Genomic DNA, 25,109 nt, shown 5'->3' with positions numbered 1-25,109 from the left:
AGTCGATTCTGTTGATTCTAAATAAATATATTTAATATATTAATAAAACATGTCTTTTATTGAAGAAAAAACTGCTTATATAAATACATAAAATTGTATTTAAAAACAAAGGTAAGCAGTTCTAATTTTGAAAAAAGGTGGTAAAAGGTTTACCACAAATATGTAAGATTTGTCCAAATGAATGAAAAAAGTTCAATAAAATCATTCCATATATGAATTCAATTCAGTTAAATTTTTCCATTCCGTAGTGTAGTGGTACATAAATATAGGAAAATGTTAACTAATATATGGAATGCATTCTACCTAATTTCTACGAAAATCATATCGTTCAAACAAATAAAAATGTCTTTGGCGCTATACGAAGTTCAACTTTCTTCACAATGAGTTGACACACACAAGGCGATGTAAAGCAAATTTGTTTAAAGAAAACAAACCAATTTAATTGCAACCGTAATACATCAGCTTTCACCGCGAATAAAAAAAACAAATTTACATTTGAGATCAATTTATTTATTAATTACTTTATTTACTTCAATCAATCGTCTTCTTTCCATCAATATGTTATTCTACTTAGTGTAAGATCAACCATTATGACATGTTTGAAAATTTTGCATGTTGCATGTTGCATTTCGTTTTATTTTCTTTAATTTGTTATTCTACTTATGCTAGGTCTAATTACAATAATTCTTGTTACGTATGAGATGTTTCTAGATTTTACTTAGTTTCAAACTGTAACGATAAAATTACGTCATCACTTCTTAAAATCATCTATGTATTTATTTTCTATTATAAAGTGAATTAGTGAAACGGTTAAGCTAAGTAAATAAATTGTAGATTATCGTTATTGAAAAGAACTGTGTTTTAATTATCGGGTGATTAAAAACGCCTCAAATACTAAAATGTAACAGTATGAATAGGTCGTTTTCATAATGAGCGTATGTGGTATATTTAAAGTTTACTTATATCTATAGGATAGTTTCTTCGATTTAATAAACTAAGAGTATATAATTTTACTTAGAAGAATGGTGAGAATGATAATTTTTTACAATGAATCTGTGTCGAGTATTTAGATTATACTTAGATATATAGTCTTTGAATTTAATCAACTTCTTCTACGGTGGGACCTGATCGGCCACCTCCGAAACCACCAGCCTGTTGGCCACAAGATGCTCCAGCTCCTCCACCACCATTATGCAACTTAGTCATAATTGGTGTACACAACTGTGTTAAACCCTTCATTTTATCCTCATATTCTTCCTTTTCGGCCAATGTGTTTGCATCAAGCCATTTGATTGTCTCCTCACATGATTTGAGTGCTTCACTTTTCTCTTGTGCTGAAACCTTGTCTCCTGCTTGATCCAATGCCTGTTTCACACCAAAGACATAACTTTCTAGGTTGTTGCGGGCAGCTATCTTGTTCTTCTGTTTTTCATCTTCTTCGGCGTATTTCTCAGCTTCATTGACCATTCTATCGATTTCGGCTTGAGACAATCGTCCTTTATCGTTTTTGATGGTGATGTTTTTGGCATTGCCCGAACTCATTTCTTTGGCCGACACATTCAAAATACCATTGGCGTCCATATCGAAGGTGACTTCAATTTGTGGTACACCACGTGGGGCTGGCGGAATACCAGACAAATCAAATGTTCCCAGTCTATTGTTGTCACGAGTCATCACTCGTTCGCCCTCGAACACTTGAATGGTGACACCAGTTTGGTTGTCCGAATATGTGGAAAATGTCTGTGTCTGTTTGCAGGGTATGCGTGTATTGCGTTCGATTATTTTAGCCATCACTCCACCTGCTGTTTCGATACCAAGTGAGAGGGGTGCTACATCGACCAAAAGTACGTCTTGGATAGCGCTGCTCTTGTCACCACTTAGGATTGCGGCCTGTATAGCAGCACCATAGGCCACAGCTTCATCGGGGTTAATGGATAGATTAAGACTCTTGCCACAGAAGAATTGTTGAAGAAGATTTTGCACCTTTGGAATTCTTGTAGAACCACCAACCAAAACAATATCATGGATGTCACTCTTGTCCATTTTGGCATCGTTGAGGGCTTTCTCTACAGGCTGAAGGGTCTGACGGAAGAGATCAGCGCAAAGTTCTTCGAAACGAGCACGGCTTATTTTAGTATAGAAGTCTTGTCCCTCAAACAAAGCATCTATTTCGATAGTGGCCTCCGAGCTGGATGACAATGTGCGTTTGGCTCTTTCTGCTGCAGTTCTCAGGCGACGCAATGCTCTGGGATTGGAGCGTAGATCCTTCTTGTATTTACGTTTGAATTCATCAGCCAAGTGGGTAACTAGACGATTGTCAAAATCTTCACCTCCAAGATGGGTATCGCCTGCAGTAGCTCTGACTTCAAATAGCGAACCTTCGTCGATGGTTAATATGGAGACATCGAAGGTTCCACCACCCAAATCGAAGATAAGAACACTTCGTTCACCTTTCAGATTCTTGTCCAAACCATAAGCCAAGGCGGCAGCTGTGGGCTCATTTATAATTCGTAGAACATTAAGTCCAGCTATACGACCAGCATCTTTTGTTGCTTGACGTTGTGAATCATTAAAGTAGGCTGGCACCGTAATCACAGCATCACTTACTGTCTGACCCAAATATGCTTCTGCGGTTTCTTTCATCTTCGTCAAGACCATTGAACTAATCTCTTCGGGAGCAAAACGTTTCTGTTCTCCTTTGAACTCTACGCATATTTTTGGTTTGCCACTGTCGCTGACCACCTTAAAAGGCCAATGTTTGATATCTTCCATAATTTTTGGATCATCGTATTTGCGACCAATCAAACGCTTAGCATCGAATACTGTGTTCTTGGGATTCATGGCCACTTGGTTTTTGGCAGCATCACCAATAAGGCGTTCTGTATCGGAAAATGCCACATAGCTGGGTGTTGTGCGATTACCTTGGTCATTGGCTATGATTTCCACTTTACCATGTTGAAAGACACCAACACAGGAGTATGTTGTGCCCAAGTCAATACCAATTGCTACCATTTTGCTCTTTGTTGTGTTGCAAGTTTTGATTTAATAAAATATTTAATTTCCTTTTTTCAAAATTTGTGTTACTGTTGCACTCGATATTTTCAAAACAATAACTTCTTTTATTCGTTGATTTATTGAGCTGACTGGCTCTTTCACTTGTTAACGCTTTGACTGTTTTTTCTTTACTAATGGTGAAGAGAACGAATTTGCCCCTATTTATACCAAATTACTCACAACATCGTATATTCGAGATACTTTTGTCTGAATATTCGTGAAATTTCTATGTGAACAGTGAAAAAGAGGGCTCTTCAAAATAAAATATTCGTGGAAGAAATAGTCTGTGTGAGCGAGAGTGTTTTGTGATAGGGAAAGATAGAACACAGAAAAAGAAGGCTGGCAATTAATACTCTTTTTCAAAATAAGATTTTTGTTGAGAAAGTGTTAAGGGGAGGGGGTGCAATTTCGAAGGTTTATTAAGAGAACAATGCAAAACGAATGGAAGAGATTTGCTGTATACTCTCTTCATGCTTCATAAAGAAGTAATCGAATGCATTTTCTACTCATTGGAAGAAGTAATGTGCCTAAATTCTAGAAACTTCATTTTCAGTTTTTAGGTTCTAGAAATGTCTCCATATTTGTCATATCACCACACTGAAAAAAACATTGACCTAATGTGAGCGATTATTCAACCTAAATTTTAGGAAACCAAATTTATACAATAATAAGAACAAATTTATTTAAAATAAAGATATTGTAAAATAAAAAAAAAAAAAACAGTTCATAAAGAAGAATTATAAATTAACTTATTTTGAGGATTTTGAATCTTTGGTTTATTTATTTATTATTATTATTTGTTTTTTTTTTTTAATTAAGAAAAAATGTTTACTTTGAAGTACCGGTTAGAATTTGGATTATTATTTTGTATGTGAATAGCTTTGTTAGTATATCTAAAAAAAAGAATTAAAATTCAATAAGTCAGATCTGTATCCTAATTTTAATTTTATAGAAATTAAATGTCTTTATTTTAATGAAGCCGTTTTTGTATGACTCGGAATCAATACCGAAAGGTATTGATATATTCCAAAGGGGAAGTTCAAAATCTTTAGGTCCAAGTAAACTTTTTTGAGTGTATTTTTGTACACTAAAAACAATACACAAAATAATTTGGAAAGTTAATGAATCATTTTGGTTTTTTTCCTTTCATGGAAATGCTTCTACCCAACAAAAAAAAAACGTCCTCAAAAAAGTAGTGAAAATGTTATTTTTGGATCCGGAAGTGGTACATAATTGCCGCAGAAGCGATGAATTTAACATCGGCTTGTCATAGGACGGATGCTCACCATTTTAACAGCTGTTGCACTGAATTTGAATCACTTCTTAAGGTGTGATCGGAATTCAGAGTTTTGGATGTGCAATTAAAAACTTTGTAATATTTTGCAAAAAAATATTTTTTAAATTTTATTTATAATTTGTAATGTATCCTAACGCTTGTCTGAAACGTTTAACCTCAAATATTTCCAAAAATGCGCAATTTTTCTAGAATAAATTTAGCATTTTTTTCAACGAAATTTAAATAATTTGTACCATTTTATTAATTCTTAGTCTATTTTTAACCAATTTGAAACCAAAAAAGTTATAATTACCCATTAAAAGTAAGAAAAACGAGACTTATAAAAAAATTGAATTAAAATAACTTCCTGTGTACACCCAGAAAACAAATTCGTTGCCTCAACCGAATTATTTGCCAACCGAAAGCAGATGGTTCCATCAACTATCAATGATATCTGTCAGCACAACTAACATTTGGAAATTGTAACTGCATGGTAGTATATTGGATCAACTTTGCATTGGTTGTCGCAATCTCATATTAATTGTTTGGTTTGTTGGTGCAACAGCTCTCGATGTTCTTCATTATTACCCTAACCAAATTTCAATATTAAATGAAAGGGCAGATTATATTGAGATTTTATTAATTCATTACAAGATTTACAATCATAATAAACTACGAAAATAAATACAAAAGGTGCTAACATCAAAAGTTGTTGATCTATATGTGAGATCAATTTACAAAGGGATGAAATAAAGTTTGTCTATTTTTATAGGGATACTTTTGTACACCAATGGCAAATGGTTATTAGATTGTTATTATGTGGTCAAATGATAGAACCTAATTCAATATATACTTGCCAGAAATTTCCTTCCTAAGCCGCTAGATATGTGCTATGTGCTTAATACAATAAAAAAGCTCGCTTGCCGTAAAAAGTATTTGTGTTTGTTGGTGTATGAAGCCTGCAATTTTTATGGAAACTTTTATAATATTATGTTTTTACTAAGTCGATACGATACTTAGCTTAAGCCAAATTCTAGTTTACACTTGGTAATGCGAACATTATTATTCAATTTATTGCGGACTATTAAAAAGTAAATTTAGTGACGCTGTTCACCGTTTTGCAAATTTTGTAGCGTAATACCATCTAAATTGTCAATGTTGATATTACTATTTACTTGTTGCAACAACTACCTTACGTGCGTCCCATGATTGAACTAAAATTCTTTTAGTATACTAACCTTTTGGTTATACTAACCATTTGTTAATTCCCATGCTGTAGGTCACACTATGCTGGTGGTTAGCTTAACAACATAAAACTAAATTGATCGGCATTGGTTATTGTAACCAATTGAATAGTTATGAGAATTCCTATTTAATTTTGTGAACTTTTTTACAGTTGTATTGGATATATAATGGGAGAAATAATTAAAACATTGTTCTTGTAACAAAAAATAATTATGCTTTTTTGTTGTTGTATTGGTTATATGTTTTGTTTTATTTGTTTATATTTTTTATACTTTATGTTACATTTTGTAATATGTGTCCAAATATTTATAATATTAATTTTATTATACATTATAATAGAGTAGTATCCTGTTGTCGTTGTATTGTTGTTAGTACACCCAGAAAAAAGTGACTCCTTCTTTAAGTTAAAATGAACTCATTGTGAAGAAAGTTGAACTTCGTATAACGCCAAAGACATTTTTATTTGTTTGAACGATGTGATTTTCGTAGAAATTAGGTAGAATGCATTCCATATATTAGTTAACATTTTCCTATATTTATGTACCACTATACTACAGAATGAAAAAATTTAACTGAATTGAATTCATATATGGAATGATTTTATTGAACTTTTTTTCATTCATTTGGACAAATCTTACACATTTGTGGTAAACCTTTTACTTCAAATTTAGAACTGCTTACCTTCGTTTTTAAATACAATTTTATGTATTTATATAAGCAATTTTTTCTTCAATAAAAGACATGTTTTATTAATATATTAAATATATTTATTTAGAATCAACAGCATCGAGTGGCCTTGGAATATTAAACACACATTTTTTCTTCTTCTAGTACCTTTCACTTTGAAAAAGTTGCTGCCTAGCAATTTTGTCCACCTTTTACAATTTCAATACTTACAAATATAAACAAAAAATCCTAAATCAATTTTTTCACTAAAGGTTAGCGTCACTGAATATTACCTGATAATTGAAGATTCCAAAATGAAGTCGAATGAAGGGGTTGTTATACTGCTGGTGTTTTCTTTTTTTTATAAACCAATTTTCAAAAAACCAAAATTTTTCTCACTAATTTAAAATAACAAATATTTTATATACACTCAAAAAAAAGTGAACTCTCTATTTCACTAAAGCCAATTTAACTTTATTTTAGTTCATAGAAATATTATGTTTGGTGAAAGTTTTCTTTACTCTAATACTTTTGTGTACGTTAGTTAATTTAACTAAACGCGAGGAAAAAATATACTCAAATGAAGCATAAAGATTAACTAAATTCGTGTCTTCCACAAAATAGTTCAGAATTTCTTTAAATTTGTAAATTTTACCAAAAATGCGTCCATCGTGAACTTCGTATGTCACTAAAGACATTCTTGCAATTTTGAACTCCAAGTTTTTTCTTCAAACCACAAAATTTTCTTTAACAAGTGAAAAAACTTAGTTATGTCCAATAAATTTTCTTATATTTTTAGAAAAATATTTACTTATTTTTATGACATCGGCGTGATGCCAACGTTTGTAATACTGTTTAGTTAAAATTTTCTACAAATATTCAAAATTTTCTAAAATTAACCGAAAGTTTTCTTCCTGGTGGATTCACTGTTTTTTCAGTGTATTTAATTTGTTTTTTATTATATTAATTTACTATATTATTTTTAACAATCTCTCAGTATACCATAACAACGCGATTCCAACTAAAAAAACAACCCACGCGCAAACACATCGATTACATCGATGACAGGTATCGATTACAGGTAGATAAAAGAAATGTAGGAAATTTTCCTATATTCTAACAAGTGTGTTTCCTTAAGTTTTGAAAGGTTGAATACTTCTTAGTACGAATGAACTAAAATATGTTTCTATGCCAAGTGTTATTCGTATGTATGATAAGCTTTCTATAATAAAGGAAGTCAGAATTATCATTTTATAAGAAATCTTACTAAATTTGAGGAAACTTGGTTTTAGTTCGGTTTTTGTTTATTTTTATGAATGCTTTGTTATCAGTGAATAAAATTTTCTTTTTCAGTAGTAAATTCTTATTCCCAGCGAAGAAAACAGTATTAGTAAAATGCCATGTCTTATTCTAGTTAATGAACTATTCCTAACTGCTTTCAGTTTAGGATCTTTTTTACTGAAACAAGTAAATTTTATTATTTCACACAAAAAATTAACTGAATGGAAATAAAATGGCTAAACTAAATTGATGAACCAGAAAACCTATTTAGCTCATTTTGGATATATAACATCATGGTAGGATTATTTACCAAAAACCGTATCAAGATATTTGGAAATCTTTGGCCCCACAACAAAATTTCTTTTTTTATACCCTCCATCATAGGATGGGGGTATATTAACTTTGTCATTCCGTTTGTAACACATCGAAATATTGCTCTAAGACCCCATAAAGTATATATATTCTGGGTCGTGGTGAAATTCTGAGATTTGGCTTGTGCAGCCTCTAAGAAAAGCATATTTCATCCGATCCGGCTGAAATTTGGTACATGGTGTTAGTATATGGTCTCTAACAATCATGCAAAAATTGGTCCACATCGGTCCATAATTATATATAGCCCCCATATAAACCGATCCCCAGATTTGGGTTGTGGAGCCTCTAAGAGAAGCATATTTCATCCGATCCGGCTGAAATTTGGGACATGGTGTTGGTATATGGTCTCTAACAATCATGCAAAAATTGGTCCACATCGGTCCTTAATTTTATATGGCGCCCATATAAACCGATCCCCAGATTTGGGTTGCGGAGCCTCAAAGAGAAGCAACTTTCATCCGATCCGCCTGAAATTTGGTACATTATGTTGGTATATGGTCTCTAACAACCATGCAAAAATTGGTCCACATCGGTCCATAATTATATATAGACCCCATATAAACCGATCTCCAGATTTGGCTTGCGAAGCCTCAAAGAGGAGCAAATTGCATCCGATCCGGCTGAAATTTGGTACATGGTGTTACTATATGATCTTTAACAACCGTGCTAGAATTGGTCCATATCGGTCCATAATTATATATAGCCCCCATATAAAACATTCTCCAGATTTGACCTCCGGAGTCTCTTGGAGGAGCACAATTCATCCAATCCGGTTCAAATTAGGCACGTGGTGTTAGTATATGGTCGCTAACAACCATACCAAAATTGGTCCATATCGGTTCATTTCTATAGAAAATTTTGTTAAAATTTTATTTCTGTAGAAAATTTTGTCAAAATTTTATGTCCACTTTGTCAAACTGAATTATATACGTATTGGATCGATCTTTTTTGATTTAATATATACCACGTATGGACTTACATACAGTTTAGAAGATTGTGTTAGGAGGTTTTAAGATACCTTTCCATCGGCAAGCGTTACCGCAACTTAAGTAATTCGATTGTGGATGGCAGTGTTTAGATGAAGTTTCTACGCAATCCATGATGGAGGGTACATAAGCTTCGGCCTGGCCGAACTTACGGCCGTATATACTTGTTTCAATGTGAACTGTACTCATTTTAGAAAAATATAAACTATTTTGTATAAATTTAAGTTCAAAAAATTATTAAGGAACATTCCAGAAACTAATATCAGTTAATTCCATCCATATCAGAGTATACAATCCACTTCTAAGTAGACAACTCAAGTACAATATTAAATGGGGTAGGTAATGGCTTTAAGAGAAACGTACAATGATGCATGTTGGCAAAACTATAAAAAAACAGTACATGTGGGTTAATGGGTAAAAAGAGAATCCCTCATGTGGCAACCATTGCATCGCCGTAACGAAAGTTCTCGAAATCATATAACACAGAGTTCATACTACTATACACTATGAACGAGAAAGTTTTCGTTATTTACATTTAGAAACACCCTATGTAAAATCTGTTGTGTTTATCACATGTCATGTAACATACATATTTGTATAAGGGGAAAGCAGACTCAGGAATAAATATTTGTACATTCTTTTTTTAAAGTGTAGTGATGTTTAATTCACATTTCGGAGCAAGAATTAAGCAATCGACAACAAGGGAGAAAAAAAGAAAAATGTTTATTGAGAAAAAGTAACAACCTAGTGATTTGCAGGATTGGTCCAAACAAAATATTGTTTGTATTGTTCAAACATATAATTTTTCACCTTATGCATACACTGTTAGAAAAATTTGTAATGAAATGTTCATTGTGTGTATATATTTAAACCCAACCAACAAACAGTATTTTTCGTCCGTGTACAATGGGTTTTAAAGCAATTGTACATTCTGATGAAAGAAAAAAATATTGAATTCAAATGTATGGGGACTTAAACAAATTATATAGATAAATAATTCTATTCTGATTTTTGGGCAATTATTGTATATATTCATAAAATATTGTTTTAATTGTGTTGCGATAGCCCCTAATTTGACATTTTTGTTTGTTTCAGCCAAACTAAAACATGTAATCGAGCTAAAACACAGCAGATAATGTTTGCTATTTCAGCAAACAGTGATTGCTTTCCCTTTTTCAGCAGACTTTTCTGCTTTTTCGATTAACATTTTTGTTTGGATGTATACTAGGGCTTCTATTATTATATTATTCTATTATACTATTCAAAATTTGGAAAGTTGATTTTTCGACTTTTTACAAATTTGATAAAGTCGACTTTCAGACTTTTTCCAAATTTGGAAAAGTCGATTTTTATATTTTTTTATAAATTTGAAAATCGATTTTCGATCACAATAAAAAGACAAAAATACACTATATGTACTTTTGAGACATATTTAAGATAAGGCAAATTTCATTAGGCTGTGGGAAATTTTGTAAGAAAATAATAAAATTTAACTAAAAACAAATATTTTGTTTGCTATGTGTTACAAACGGAATGACAAAATTAGTCTACTCCCCATTCTGGAAATTATAATATTTTTGCATGCTTCATATCTGCACGATATAGGGTGAATGAAAGTTAACTAATATTGCCCATCAGAAAATAGGGGAGAACATAGGAATATTGCCACACTCATCAAAATGTTTCTACAATGTTCAAGAAAATTCTCTCAGAACGTTCTCTTGAATTCGTATATTTGTGTGTGTGTGTGTGCGTTGCACAAAGAGTTGCAACCACTATAAATAGCCGTTACAGACTTCCTTCGCCAACAGTTCATTACAAACAATCCAAGTGAAAATACAAATCAGTTTTAAAATAAAAAAGCGACATATAACCAATTTTGGTTATTAAAAAAAAAATTGAAAAGTATTATTAATAAAAGACCAAAATACAAACAAATAAAATTTAAAGGAATTGAAGAAATCATCTTTAAAATCAAAGAGTTTCCATAGAGAACATTCGAAATGGTGGCTATTGGTATTGATTTGGGCACAACGTACTCATGTGTTGGTGTCTTCCAACATGGTAAAGTGGAAATCATAGCCAATGACCAAGGTAACCGCACAACACCCAGCTATGTAGCATTCTCCGACACAGAACGCCTGATTGGTGATGCTGCCAAAAACCAAGTGGCCATGAATCCCCAGAATACAGTATTTGATGCAAAACGTTTGATTGGACGCAAATTTGAAGATCCCAAAATTCAAGATGATATGAAACATTGGCCCTTCAAAGTAGTTAACGATTGTGGTAAGCCCAAAATCTGTGTCGAATTCAAGGGTGAACACAAACGTTTCGCTCCGGAAGAAATAAGTTCCATGGTTTTGACAAAAATGAAGGAGACAGCTGAATCTTATTTGGGTAACACCATTCGTGATGCTGTGATAACAGTGCCAGCCTATTTCAACGATTCACAACGTCAGGCTACTAAAGATGCTGGTGCCATTGCTGGCCTCAATGTTTTGAGGATCATAAATGAGCCTACAGCTGCGGCTTTGGCTTATGGTTTGGACAAGAATTTGAAAGGAGAACGAAATGTGCTGATTTTCGATTTGGGTGGTGGTACCTTCGACGTTTCCATTCTTACCATCGATGAAGGTTCATTGTTTGAGGTACGAGCTACAGCAGGTGATACACATCTTGGAGGCGAAGATTTCGATAATCGTCTGGTGAATCATTTCGCCGAAGAATTCAAACGTAAATATAAAAAGGATATGCGTTCAAATCCAAGAGCATTGAGGCGTCTACGTTCAGCAGCAGAGCGTGCCAAGCGAACCCTTTCTTCCAGCACCGAGGCTACTATTGAGGTGGATGCCCTCTTTGATGGTATTGATTTCTATACAAAAATTAGTAGGGCCCGTTTCGAGGAACTATGTTCGGACTTGTTCCGCAACACATTGCAACCGGTGGAAAAGGCTTTGAATGATGCCAAAATGGACAAGAATCAAATCCACGATATTGTCTTGGTGGGTGGTTCAACACGTATTCCCAAAGTCCAGAACTTATTGCAAGAGTTCTTCTGTGGTAAAAGTCTTAACTTGTCCATTAATCCTGATGAGGCGGTGGCCTATGGAGCTGCCATTCAAGCGGCCATCCTAAGTGGAGACAAAAGCAGTGCCATTCAAGATGTCCTTTTGGTCGATGTGGCTCCCTTGTCACTGGGCATAGAAACTGCAGGTGGTGTTATGACCAAATTGATTGAACGAAACACACGCATTCCATGTAAACAAACCAAAACATTTACCACATATGCCGATAATCAACCTGCCGTTACCATTCAGGTATTTGAAGGAGAGCGTGCTATGACTAAGGACAACAATCTTTTGGGTACTTTCAATTTAACTGGTATACCTCCAGCCCCACGGGGCGTTCCCAAGGTGGATGTTACATTCGATATGGATGCTAATGGCATACTGAATGTTACAGCCAAAGAAATGAGCACAGGCAATGCCAAAAATATAGTCATAAAGAATGATAAGGGTCGTTTGTCACAGGCCGACATAGATCGCATGGTCAATGAAGCCGAGCGTTATGCTGAAGAAGATGAAAAACATCGTCAACGCATTGCAGCTCGAAATCAATTGGAATCTTATGTGTTCAATGTAAAACAAGCCGTTGAAGATGCTGGTGATAAGATTCCAAAATCAGATAAGGATCGAGTATTGGAGAAATGTAAAGACACAGTGCAATGGTTAGATGGCAATACCACAGCTGAAAAGGAGGAATATGACTATAAAATGGAAGAATTAACCAAAATTTGTCAACCGATAATGACGCGTATGCATCAGCAGGCTGGTGGTGGTAGTGGTCAAGCACCAAACACTAATTGTGGACAACAAGCGGGTGGCTTCGGAGGTGGTAGCTACAAGGGTCCTACAGTTGAAGAGGTGGATTAATTTGTTTACTGTTAACCAGTATCATTTTTTTAAGATTGTTAATTTGTTTAATTTGAGTCTGGTTTAAGAACACATTACCTTTGAAAAATCATTGATTTCAAATACTTTCAAATGTTGCATTTGTATTTATTTATGTATATTTTATGTTATATTTTTTCTTGGAGCTGTGATTAAAGTATTGTATAGAATTAAGTAATAAATTTGGTTTTGATTTTTGTGTTAATAAATAAAATTAACTAAACAACAAAAACTTTTTTACACAATTATTTTTTCTGGGTGGTAGAATTACAAAAAATCTAATGGAGGTATTAAAATATTTACATTTGAGTAAGTGTTTGGTCACACTAAGCTAATATTTGAACAAAGTGAGTGTCAAACTTTTTGTCATGAACATTTTCGAAATATTTGGATAAAGTTTTAAGGAAACATCCCTATCGTGGTGTTATATAATGATCTAAAAATATTTTCGACGACGACGAATTCTTTTGTGATTTCTGTGAAATATTTGCGTCGTATGCGCTTTACAGACTATCAGTTATTCCGGACGGAATATCGGTGTTTGTAAAGAATCTTACAGTGTGTCGCATCGATACGACTTGTCGGCGATGACTAAATAATTGGTTAATGTGTTATCGATCCCATAAAGATGCAGAAGTATCGACTATGCCTTCGGACTTAACTTATAATGTGCATAATATATGGGATATGTTCGACACGAGCTCTGTCGTCCGAAATAACTGATAGTCTGTAAAGCGCATTACAGAACATAAGTTTTTCCGGACGGAATGTCTGTCTTTGTAAAGAATCTTACAGTGTGTCCAATCAATACGACAATTCGTTGATGACAAAATAATCGGTAAATGTGTTATCGATCCCATGTTATCGATAGATTGTTTTGCCTTTTTCTGCGGATAAACAATAAATTCGTTTGCTGTTACTAACGTTTTTCTTTGGGCGTACTCTTTCTAGAAATTAAACTTGATTTTGACTATTAGCACTTAATTACTATCTTTAAAATAGTCTGAAAAACTGTTCAATTAACAGACTTTGCTTGATATTGTTTTATACGCCGTGCAGACTATAAGTTTATCCGGACGACAGTGTTTGTGTCGAACATATCCCATTTATTGGCCAAGGCATAATCGATACTGCTGCATGTTTGTGGGATCGATAACACATTTACCGATTATTTCGTCATCAACGAATTGTCGTATGGATTGGACACACTGTAAGATTCTTTACAAACACAGACATTTCGTCCGGAAAACTTTTAGTCTGTAAGACACATTAGGAAATTTGTCTGGAAGAAAAGTAAATTTTTCCTATATATTCACTGGTCTACGTATTCATGTTATTTTCATCAACAGACAATTATCGCTATAGTCGTCAACGCACAAACAACTCTATACAGTCAACCAGCAATATTTATAAAGCATAGTTTTCGGCGCCCGCAAGCCGATTTAAAGAAACTTTATTTAAAACAAACATACCCTTTAGTTGACCCATTTCTTACAAACAATGTACCAAATATAACTCTAGGGAACATACTTGGTATAAACAAAATGGACTATGATTTTAGAATGAAAAGTATTTTTTTATAGCAAAAATTATTTTTTGTTTGTGATAAACAGAGCAACGTTTGCGATATCCGTTTTCCAAACGTTTGTTTTTTTTACTTGCGTGTAGATATTACACATAAATATTGCTAAGATAAGTTGTCCCAGAAAGTTAGACTAAAAGATGGGCTGAATCGATCCACGTCACGCTAGAAGATTGGCCACTCCAGACAATTTTGTGACATATCAATCCCTTATAACGCGATCTTTCGATTTGAACACGTAGGTTAGTCTGTTTTTGCCAAAAGGTCTATCATTTCTGCTAATCTGAAATTTTATCAGAATTTGGGATCCCTATACAAAAGGAAAATAATGCTCCATTCGTTCCATATTTTGATATAGCGACACATAGACCGATTCTTATGCGCTCACATTTAATCTATTTAACTAAAATTTGGATCGTAGGTTTATTTTGGGCCCAAAAAATCAATTTAGTCGTTTTTTGTTGATATCGGCTAATTTTACCCTTCACCACGACTGTGGTACAGGCTATAAGTTTTTGCATTTGTATGAAACGCCAAGAAGTCTGAGTCGATTTAACGATGTCCGTCTGTCTGTTCGAGTTTGTGTGCAAAATACAGATCGCAGCTAAATCCGACCATCCTCAACCATTCAGATTTAGATATAGCACCCATATATATCTTTCTTTCGCCCGATATGCAATTATATGGCCTCAGAGGACAGACTTCCAAGTATGTCAAATAGGGTTGAAATCGGTTCAGATTTTGATATAGCTCCCATATAAATCTTACGCCCGTTTTAGATTCATATTACCACCGGTGGCCAAAATTTCATCCCAATTTACTTACATTTTGCACTGAGTCGAAAAGTTGTAAACATGATTTCCATTTATTTTCCTATACATCTAATACATATCATTACGACCCATAAAACATAAATGCACTTTTGCGAAGTTGTTTTAAATTGACATGGGCATTAATAACTAAGAAAACCTATGTTGGGAAAATTTAATTTAATTTGATAAAAAAAAGTTAATTTTTTGAGCGCTTCAATCAACTTTTTAATTGTAATTTTATTTTGGTAATATTTTTTCTGTGTATCCAGAGCTGAACTGATTTAAATCAAAGCAGTCATAAATACTTAAGGAAACTTTTAATTTTACTCTTTGTACAAAGTAAAATTCTGGCCTCTGGGACAATATAAATCGGGCGAAATAAATACACTAAAAAAACAGTGAACCCACCAGGAAAGAAAACTTTCGATTAATTTTAGAAATTTTAACTAAATAGTATTACAAACGCTTGCATCACGCCGATATCACAAAAATAAGTAAATATTTTTCCACAAATTCAAGAAAATTTATTAGACATAATTAATTTGTTTCACATGTTAAAGAAAATTTTGTAGTTTGAAGGAAAAAATTGGAGTTCAAAATTGCAAGAATGTCTTTAGTCACATACGAAGTTCATGATGAACGCATTTCTAGTAAAATTTACAAATTTAAAGAAATAATGAACTATGTTGTGAGAAATACGAATTTAGTAAAGCTTTATGCTTAATTTATGTATAGTTTTTTTCCGTTTTTTGGTTAATTTATCTAACGTATGCAAAACATTATTAGATTAAAGGAAACTTTCTCCAAACATAATAATTCCATGAACTAAAATAAAGTTAAATTGGCTTTATTGAAATAGAGATTTTAATTTGTTTTTAGTGTATGGGAGCTATATCTAAGAACATATTCATTAGAATATTGTTGTCAACTATTTCCCAAGCATGTCCGCGGTATGTCTGTCGCCTTATGTTCCAACCAGTTTAACCATTTCATTCATGAAGCTCCGTTAGCTAAAAAAAACTTTTATAACATACTATGGACAAATCTGTCATCTCACCTTAATGATAAATTCGTGAACGTGTACACTTCTCCTAATATTACCCAAGAGAATAAAACCCATTCTAACTGTCTTACAAGTTTATAACTAAATATAAATAACTTTTATTCGAAAATTTCCCATACAAACCTATTGTTGTCCAATTTTCGTAAATGTAAATCAATTCCATCAATAAATAGCAGATTTGTTTTGATCCTATCACTAGGAATTTTTTATTGCATTTTTTTGATGTTAAAAAAATAATACCTTATTCCTTAATTATTTTGTACACTAATGATTTTGGTATTGATTCAGAGTCAAATTTGAATTTATTCGTTTTTTCAGCTTTTTCTTCATGAGCTATCACAGTGCTTTAAAAACGTGCTAACGACAACTTAAATTTCCAAATTCAGACTCGACTTTAAGTAGAAATTATTCTGTGTATACGTTTTTAAAATAAAATGTTGAAAAACATCTTCTATTTTTGAACGCTATTTTGGTTTGTGGTCAAGATACAATAACACACAAATTTAAAGACTATTTAATTAATTTTAAGAATTTTTTAGAATTGACCCTAGCCTTCTTTCATGAAAAGATAGTAATTTTTAAGTTGAATCACTTAACTATAAGGACAAAACGATTTTATCGGCTTTTGGGCAAGGAAAACAGTTTATAACATATAAGAGAAATTCACAAATGCTATTATAACCAAAATACGCGTTCGTATTTTAAAGACATGAAATCTTTGGCCTCATGACAATAATTTGTCAGTGTACAAAGCAATTCACATCTACTATTTTAATTTAGTAATATCATAATAACTTTAGAATACGTATTATAATAAAATAAAAAGGATAAACGAGTCAAATGCTATTATTCCTAATAATTTACTGACAGTTTGTATAAGGAATTTGTATGGTAATAGAGATTTAAAGTTTACGATAACTTTTATGAATACGAGGAAAAAACTTTACAACAAGGTGTATTTGCTGCAAAAATGCCCGCATAATGGCTGGAATAATTAAGGCTTCAATTGAGCTTTGAAATGTGCGGAAAACCTTATTCTAGCAGCAAGAAGATAAAAACGAAGTTTTATCCAGATTTCAATAGGAACATGTCGAAAATAAAAAAAGCCAAAAATAGCTAAAAGGGTCAAGGCTAAAAGCTAAATGCATTTTTTCCCGCTAAACGTCTTCAAAAAAAAGCCAAATCTAGGGGGGAAAAAGCTAAATTGCCAACGCTGCATACTACACCCTCAAAAAAAATCGCTTCTTTAACATATGTTCCAAACATATTTTGCAGGAAGCACATATATTATTGGATACTGCCGAAACATTAATATGTTTGTTTTATGTGAACATATCATATGTTTGGAAGCATTTTGAGCCCAAAAATATTATGTGCTTGGAAGAATTTTTCCCAAAGACGATTGTGCTCATTGCCTAACATACTCGTAATTTTCACTTCCTCGAAATATTTTAGTTCTTGGCACCTTTTTCTGTAATACAAATAATGTTGAAGAAATTATTCACTTTTATACATTTTTTAAATTTTACCTTTCGCCTGCACGGAGAATCGAACCGAGGACTATACAGTTTGTAAGCCAACAAACTACCCACTGGACTACGTAGCTGTTATAGTCACCAGTAGATAATTATCGTTATAAGTTACACTTATATAGCATAGTTTGCAGCGCCCACGAGCCCATGCAAACATAACATTATTTAACAGAAACATACATTTGTTTGCCACGTGGACTCTCCAGTCAACTCTCCCGGTTTCCATCTCTATTTCTTTCTCTATACTCTCTCTGTCGCTTTGAATAAAATATCACAACATATGTATGTTTAGTCGAAATTTGTAAATTTATATATGTTTGCATTCACACTTATGATTTTTATGAAACATTCATGCCCCAAACATAATATATTCTAACATATTAACATAGATGTCCCAAACATTTAGTGTTAGTTTAGGAACACACCTTGTTTGCACTTAAATATATTGTGTTTTAAAATTGTGCCCGAAACACATTTTGTTTATATCGGAACATATGAAAAACATATTTTTCTAAGAGTGTATGGACAAATCTGCCATCTCACCTATATATCCCATATGCTGGTTGGGAATTAAACTGCTGCAAATTTTTCAGTTAAAGTTAACCTTTAACTGCCCACGTGGTGGTAAACTTTATCACCTCGCACACTTGATTACATGTATTATAAATAAGACGTGTGAAATAAAGTGCATGTTAATTTTTGAAAATTCAACATATATTCGAAATATTGGTTTATTTTTGTTAAATACAATGTGTTCTAATCAACAAATGTAATAATATTTATGTAAAAGAGGGGGTGAAATTTACCCACGTCCCAAAGTACGCAAAAAAATGTCACCTCTTCAGTTAAAGGTTAACCACAGGAAAGATATTTTCATATATTTCATTTTTCCTTCTGTTAACTGCCAGTTGAAGCCTAAATGAACGTAAATATTCAAACGAATGCAATGAAGAATCCATTTTGTTTGAAAAAGTTAATTTTACCAAATCTCCAAATCTTTCCATAGTGGAGAGACAACCATATGAAATAAAAGAACTCATTTTTAAATAGGAAAAGAGATATGTTTGTTTCGAATTTATTTCGGCATAAGCCGGCTATCAATGTAAAACCTTTTTTCGGAGGGTTCAAGTGTGGTTTTTGTTGGGTTTAATAAACTGCCTGAATTTATTCTGATAATTGGTTGATAGTTTTGCTGCAAGTAGAGGATGCTGATGAGGAATGTGGTAATTCCGAAACGTGCGTCCATCCAACCATCTTGCAGTCTATAGGGCTTCGCCCAAATAAATTTGACAAACATTCTTTTCCTCTGTTGGTTAAGCTACACTGGTAGTTTAGTCAATGTATGGTTTTAAGCTGCAATAAAAGACAACAATAATGCTTAAAGAACAAAACCAACAATAACAAAACAAAACAAATGGAAATTCCATTTTAATATATTATTTTTTTTTTTTATTTCATTAATAAATTATCGAAATACTTCTTCTTTCCATCAATTTGTTATTCTACTTAGTCTAAAGGTACAAAATCTAACTTAGAATAATGGTGGGAATGATAATTTTTTACAATGAGTCTGTGTCGAGTATTTAATTTTTCTTAGATTTATAGTCTTTTAATTTAATCAACTTCTTCTACGGTGGGTCCTGTTCGGCCACCTCCGAAGCCACCAGCTTGTTGGCCACAAGATTCTCCAGCACCTCCATTATGCAACTTAGTCATAATTGGTGTACACAACTGTGTTAAACTCTTCATTTTATCCTCATATTCTTCCTTTTCGGCCAATGTGTTTGCATCAAGCCATTTGATTGTCTCCTCACACGCTTTTAGTGCTTCACTTTTCTCTTGTGCTGAAACTTTGTCTCCTGCTTGATCCAATGCCTGTTTCACACCAAAGACATAACTTTCTAAATTGTTGCGGGCAGCTATCTTGTTCTTCTGTTTTTCATCTTCTTCGGCGTATTTCTCAGCTTCATTGACCATTCTATCGATTTCGGCTTGAGACAATCGTCCTTTATCGTTTTTGATGGTGATGTTTTTGGCGTTGCCCGAACTCATTTCTTTGGCCGACACATTCAAAATACCATTGGCGTCCATATCGAAGGTGACTTCAATTTGTGGTACACCCCGTGGGGCTGGTGGAATACCAGACAAATCAAATGTTCCCAGTCTATTGTTGTCACGGGTCATCACTCGTTCGCCCTCGAACACTTGAATGGTGACACCAGTTTGGTTGTCCGAATATGTGGAGAATGTCTGTGTCTGTTTGCAGGGTATGCGTGTATTGCGTTCGATTATTTTAGCCATCACTCCACCTGCTGTTTCGATACCAAGTGAGAGGGGTGCTACATCGACCAAAAGTACATCTTGGATAGCGCTGCTCTTGTCACCACTTAGGATTGCGGCCTGTATAGCAGCACCATAGGCCACAGCTTCATCGGGGTTAATGGATAGATTAAGACTCTTGCCACAGAAGAATTGTTGAAGAAGATTCTGCACCTTTGGAATTCTTGTAGAACCACCAACCAAAACAATATCATGGATGTCACTCTTGTCCATTTTGGCATCGTTGAGGGCTTTCTCTACAGGCTGAAGGGTCTGACGGAAGAGATCAGCGCAAAGTTCTTCGAAACGAGCACGGCTTATTTTAGTATAGAAGTCTTGTCCCTCAAACAAAGCATCTATTTCGATAGTGGCCTCCGAGGTGGATGACAATGTGCGTTTGGCTCTTTCTGCTGCAGTTCTCAGGCGACGCAATGCTCTGGGATTGGAGCGTAGATCCTTCTTGTATTTACGTTTGAATTCATCAGCCAAGTGGGTAACTAGACGATTGTCAAAATCTTCACCTCCAAGATGGGTATCGCCTGCAGTAGCTCTGACTTCAAATAGCGAACCTTCGTCTATGGTTAATATGGAGACATCGAAGGTTCCACCACCCAAATCGAAGATAAGAACATTTCGTTCACCTTTCAGATTCTTGTCCAAACCATAAGCCAAGGCGGCAGCTGTGGGCTCATTTATAATTCGTAGAACATTAAGTCCAGCTATACGACCAGCATCTTTTGTTGCTTGACGTTGTGAATCATTAAAGTAGGCTGGCACCGTAATCACAGCATCACTTACTGTCTGACCCAAATATGCTTCTGCGGTTTCTTTCATCTTCGTCAAGACCATTGAACTAATCTCTTCGGGAGCAAAACGTTTCTGTTCTCCTTTGAACTCTACGCATATTTTTGGTTTGCCACTGTCGCTGACCACCTTAAAAGGCCAATGTTTGATATCTTCCATAATTTTTGGATCATCGTATTTGCGACCAATCAAACGCTTAGCATCGAATACTGTGTTCTTGGGATTCATGGCCACTTGGTTTTTGGCAGCATCACCAATAAGGCGTTCTGTATCGGAAAATGCCACATAGCTGGGTGTTGTGCGATTACCTTGGTCATTGGCTATGATTTCCACTTTACCATGTTGAAAGACACCAACACAGGAGTATGTTGTGCCCAAGTCAATACCAATTGCTACCATTTTGCTCTTTGTTGTGTTGCAAGTTTTGATTTAATAAAATATTTAATTTCCTTTTTTCAAAATTTGTGTTACTGTTGCACTCGATATTTTCAAAACAATAACTTCTTTTATTCGTTGATTTATTGAGCTGACTGGCTCTTTCACTTGTTAACGCTTTGACTGTTTTTTCTTTACTAATGGTGAAGAGAACGAATTTGCCCCTATTTATACCAAATTACTCACAACATCGTATATTCGAGATACTTTTGTCTGAATATTCGTGAAATTTCTATGTGAACAGTGAAAAAGAGGGCTCTTCAAAATAAAATATTCGTGGAAGAAATAGTCTGTGTGAGCGAGAGTGTTTTGTGATAGGGAAAGATAGAACACAGAAAAAGAAGGCTGGCAATTAATACTCTTTTTCAAAATAAGATTTTTGTTGAGAAAGTGTTAAGGGGAGGGGGTGCAATTTCGAAGGTTTATTAAGAGAACAATGCAAAACGAATGGAAGAGATTTGCTGTATACTCTCTTCATGCTTCATAAAGAAGTAATCGAATGCATTTTCTACTCATTGGAAGAAGTAATGTGCCTAAATTCTAGAAACTTCATTTTCAGTTTTTAGGTTCTAGAAATGTCTCCATATTTGTCATATCACCACACTGAAAAAAACATTGACCTAATGTGAGCGATTATTCAACCTAAATTTTAGGAAACCAAATTTATACAATAATAAGAACAAATTTATTTAAAATAAAGATATTGTAAAATAAAAAAAAAAAAAACAGTTCATAAAGAAGAATTATAAATTAACTTATTTTGAGGATTTTGAATCTTTGGTTTATTTATTTATTATTATTATTTGTTTTTTTTTTTTAATTAAGAAAAAATGTTTACTTTGAAGTACCGGTTAGAATTTGGATTATTATTTTGTATGTGAATAGCTTTGTTAGTATATCTAAAAAAAAGAATTAAAATTCAATAAGTCAGATCTGTATCCTAATTTTAATTTTATAGAAATTAAATGTCTTTATTTTAATGAAGCCGTTTTTGTATGACTCGGAATCAATACCGAAAGGTATTGATATATTCCAAAGGGGAAGTTCAAAATCTTTAGGTCCAAGTAAACTTTTTTGAGTGTATTTTTGTACACTAAAAACAATACACAAAATAATTTGGAAAGTTAATGAATCATTTTGGTTTTTTTCCTTTCATGGAAATGCTTCTACCCAACAAAAAAAAAACGTCCTCAAAAAAGTAGTGAAAATGTTATTTTTGGATCCGGAAGTGGTACATAATTGCCGCAGAAGCGATGAATTTAACATCGGCTTGTCATAGGACGGATGCTCACCATTTTAACAGCTGTTGCACTGAATTTGAATCACTTCTTAAGGTGTGATCGGAATTCAGAGTTTTGGATGTGCAATTAAAAACTTTGTAATATTTTGCAAAAAAATATTTTTTAAATTTTATTTATAATTTGTAATGTATCCTAACGCTTGTCTGAAACGTTTAACCTCAAATATTTCCAAAAATGCGCAATTTTTCTAGAATAAATTTAGCATTTTTTTCAACGAAATTTAAATAATTTGTACCATTTTATTAATTCTTAGTCTATTTTTAACCAATTTGAAACCAAAAAAGTTATAATTACCCATTAAAAGTAAGAAAAACGAGACTTATAAAAAAATTGAATTAAAATAACTTCCTGTGTACACCCAGAAAACAAATTCGTTGCCTCAACCGAATTATTTGCCAACCGAAAGCAGATGGTTCCATCAACTATCAATGATATCTGTCAGCACAACTAACATTTGGAAATTGTAACTGCATGGTAGTATATTGGATCAACTTTGCATTGGTTGTCGCAATCTCATATTAATTGTTTGGTTTGTTGGTGCAACAGCTCTCGATGTTCTTCATTATTACCCTAACCAAATTTCAATATTAAATGAAAGGGCAGATTATATTGAGATTTTATTAATTCATTACAAGATTTACAATCATAATAAACTACGAAAATAAATACAAAAGGTGCTAACATCAAAAGTTGTTGATCTATATGTGAGATCAATTTACAAAGGGATGAAATAAAGTTTGTCTATTTTTATAGGGATACTTTTGTACACCAATGGCAAATGGTTATTAGATTGTTATTATGTGGTCAAATGATAGAACCTAATTCAATATATACTTGCCAGAAATTTCCTTCCTAAGCCGCTAGATATGTGCTATGTGCTTAATACAATAAAAAAGCTCGCTTGCCGTAAAAAGTATTTGTGTTTGTTGGTGTATGAAGCCTGCAATTTTTATGGAAACTTTTATAATATTATGTTTTTACTAAGTCGATACGATACTTAGCTTAAGCCAAATTCTAGTTTACACTTGGTAATGCGAACATTATTATTCAATTTATTGCGGACTATTAAAAAGTAAATTTAGTGACGCTGTTCACCGTTTTGCAAATTTTGTAGCGTAATACCATCTAAATTGTCAATGTTGATATTACTATTTACTTGTTGCAACAACTACCTTACGTGCGTCCCATGATTGAACTAAAATTCTTTTAGTATACTAACCTTTTGGTTATACTAACCATTTGTTAATTCCCATGCTGTAGGTCACACTATGCTGGTGGTTAGCTTAACAACATAAAACTAAATTGATCGGCATTGGTTATTGTAACCAATTGAATAGTTATGAGAATTCCTATTTAATTTTGTGAACTTTTTTACAGTTGTATTGGATATATAATGGGAGAAATAATTAAAACATTGTTCTTGTAACAAAAAATAATTATGCTTTTTTGTTGTTGTATTGGTTATATGTTTTGTTTTATTTGTTTATATTTTTTATACTTTATGTTACATTTTGTAATATGTGTCCAAATATTTATAATATTAATTTTATTATACATTATAATAGAGTAGTATCCTGTTGTCGTTGTATTGTTGTTAGTACACCCAGAAAAAAGTGACTCCTTCTTTAAGTTAAAATGAACTCATTGTGAAGAAAGTTGAACTTCGTATAACGCCAAAGACATTTTTATTTGTTTGAACGATGTGATTTTCGTAGAAATTAGGTAGAATGCATTCCATATATTAGTTAACATTTTCCTATATTTATGTACCACTATACTACAGAATGAAAAAATTTAACTGAATTGAATTCATATATGGAATGATTTTATTGAACTTTTTTTCATTCATTTGGACAAATCTTACACATTTGTGGTAAACCTTTTACTTCAAATTTAGAACTGCTTACCTTCGTTTTTAAATACAATTTTATGTATTTATATAAGCAATTTTTTCTTCAATAAAAGACATGTTTTATTAATATATTAAATATATTTATTTAGAATCAACAGCATCGAGTGGCCTTGGAATATTAAACACACATTTTTTCTTCTTCTAGTACCTTTCACTTTGAAAAAGTTGCTGCCTAGCAATTTTGTCCACCTTTTACAATTTCAATACTTACAAATATAAACAAAAAATCCTAAATCAATTTTTTCACAAAAGGTTAGCGTCACTGAATATTACCTGATAATTGAAGATTCCAAAATGAAGTCGAATGAAGGGGTTGTTATACTGCTGGTGTTTTCTTTTTTTTATAAACCAATTTTCAAAAAACCAAAATTTGTCTCACTAATTTAAAATAACAAATATTTTATATACACTCAAAAAAAAGTGAACTCTCTATTTCACTAAAGCCAATTTAACTTTATTTTAGTTCATAGAAATATTATGTTTGGTGAAAGTTTTCTTTACTCTAATACTTTTGTG

The 25,109-nt window shown here is 33.0% G+C and overlaps 3 protein-coding genes across 3 annotated transcripts; 1 reads left to right on the top strand and 2 right to left on the bottom strand.

The window, feature by feature from the left end:
• Positions 1 to 488: 488 nt before the first annotated feature.
• On the bottom strand, positions 489 to 3,178 carry LOC142229533 (heat shock protein 70-like). The gene has a single exon (XM_075300130.1). The coding sequence runs from the start codon at positions 3,010 to 3,012 to the stop codon at positions 1,099 to 1,101; it is 1,914 nt and encodes a 637-aa protein (XP_075156245.1). The 5' UTR covers positions 3,013 to 3,178; the 3' UTR covers positions 489 to 1,098.
• A 7,523-nt stretch (positions 3,179 to 10,701) lies between these two features.
• Positions 10,702 to 13,065, top strand: LOC142229444 (heat shock protein 68). Its single transcript, XM_075300034.1, has one exon. The coding sequence runs from the start codon at positions 10,884 to 10,886 to the stop codon at positions 12,813 to 12,815; it is 1,932 nt and encodes a 643-aa protein (XP_075156149.1). The 5' UTR covers positions 10,702 to 10,883; the 3' UTR covers positions 12,816 to 13,065.
• A 6,178-nt stretch (positions 13,066 to 19,243) lies between these two features.
• LOC142229354 (heat shock protein 70-like) lies at positions 19,244 to 21,510 on the bottom strand. The gene has a single exon (XM_075299937.1). It carries the CDS (start codon positions 21,342 to 21,344, stop codon positions 19,437 to 19,439), a length of 1,908 nt encoding a protein of 635 aa, XP_075156052.1. The 5' UTR covers positions 21,345 to 21,510; the 3' UTR covers positions 19,244 to 19,436.
• Positions 21,511 to 25,109: the final 3,599 nt, after the last annotated feature.

The sequence above is a fragment of the Haematobia irritans genome, chromosome 1 (genome assembly GCF_050003625.1).
Source record: "Haematobia irritans isolate KBUSLIRL chromosome 1, ASM5000362v1, whole genome shotgun sequence".
Taxonomy (NCBI): domain Eukaryota; kingdom Metazoa; phylum Arthropoda; class Insecta; order Diptera; family Muscidae; genus Haematobia; species Haematobia irritans.
The sequence above is the reverse complement of the archived record's forward strand: the minus strand, read 5'-3'. Positions and strand labels throughout refer to the sequence as shown.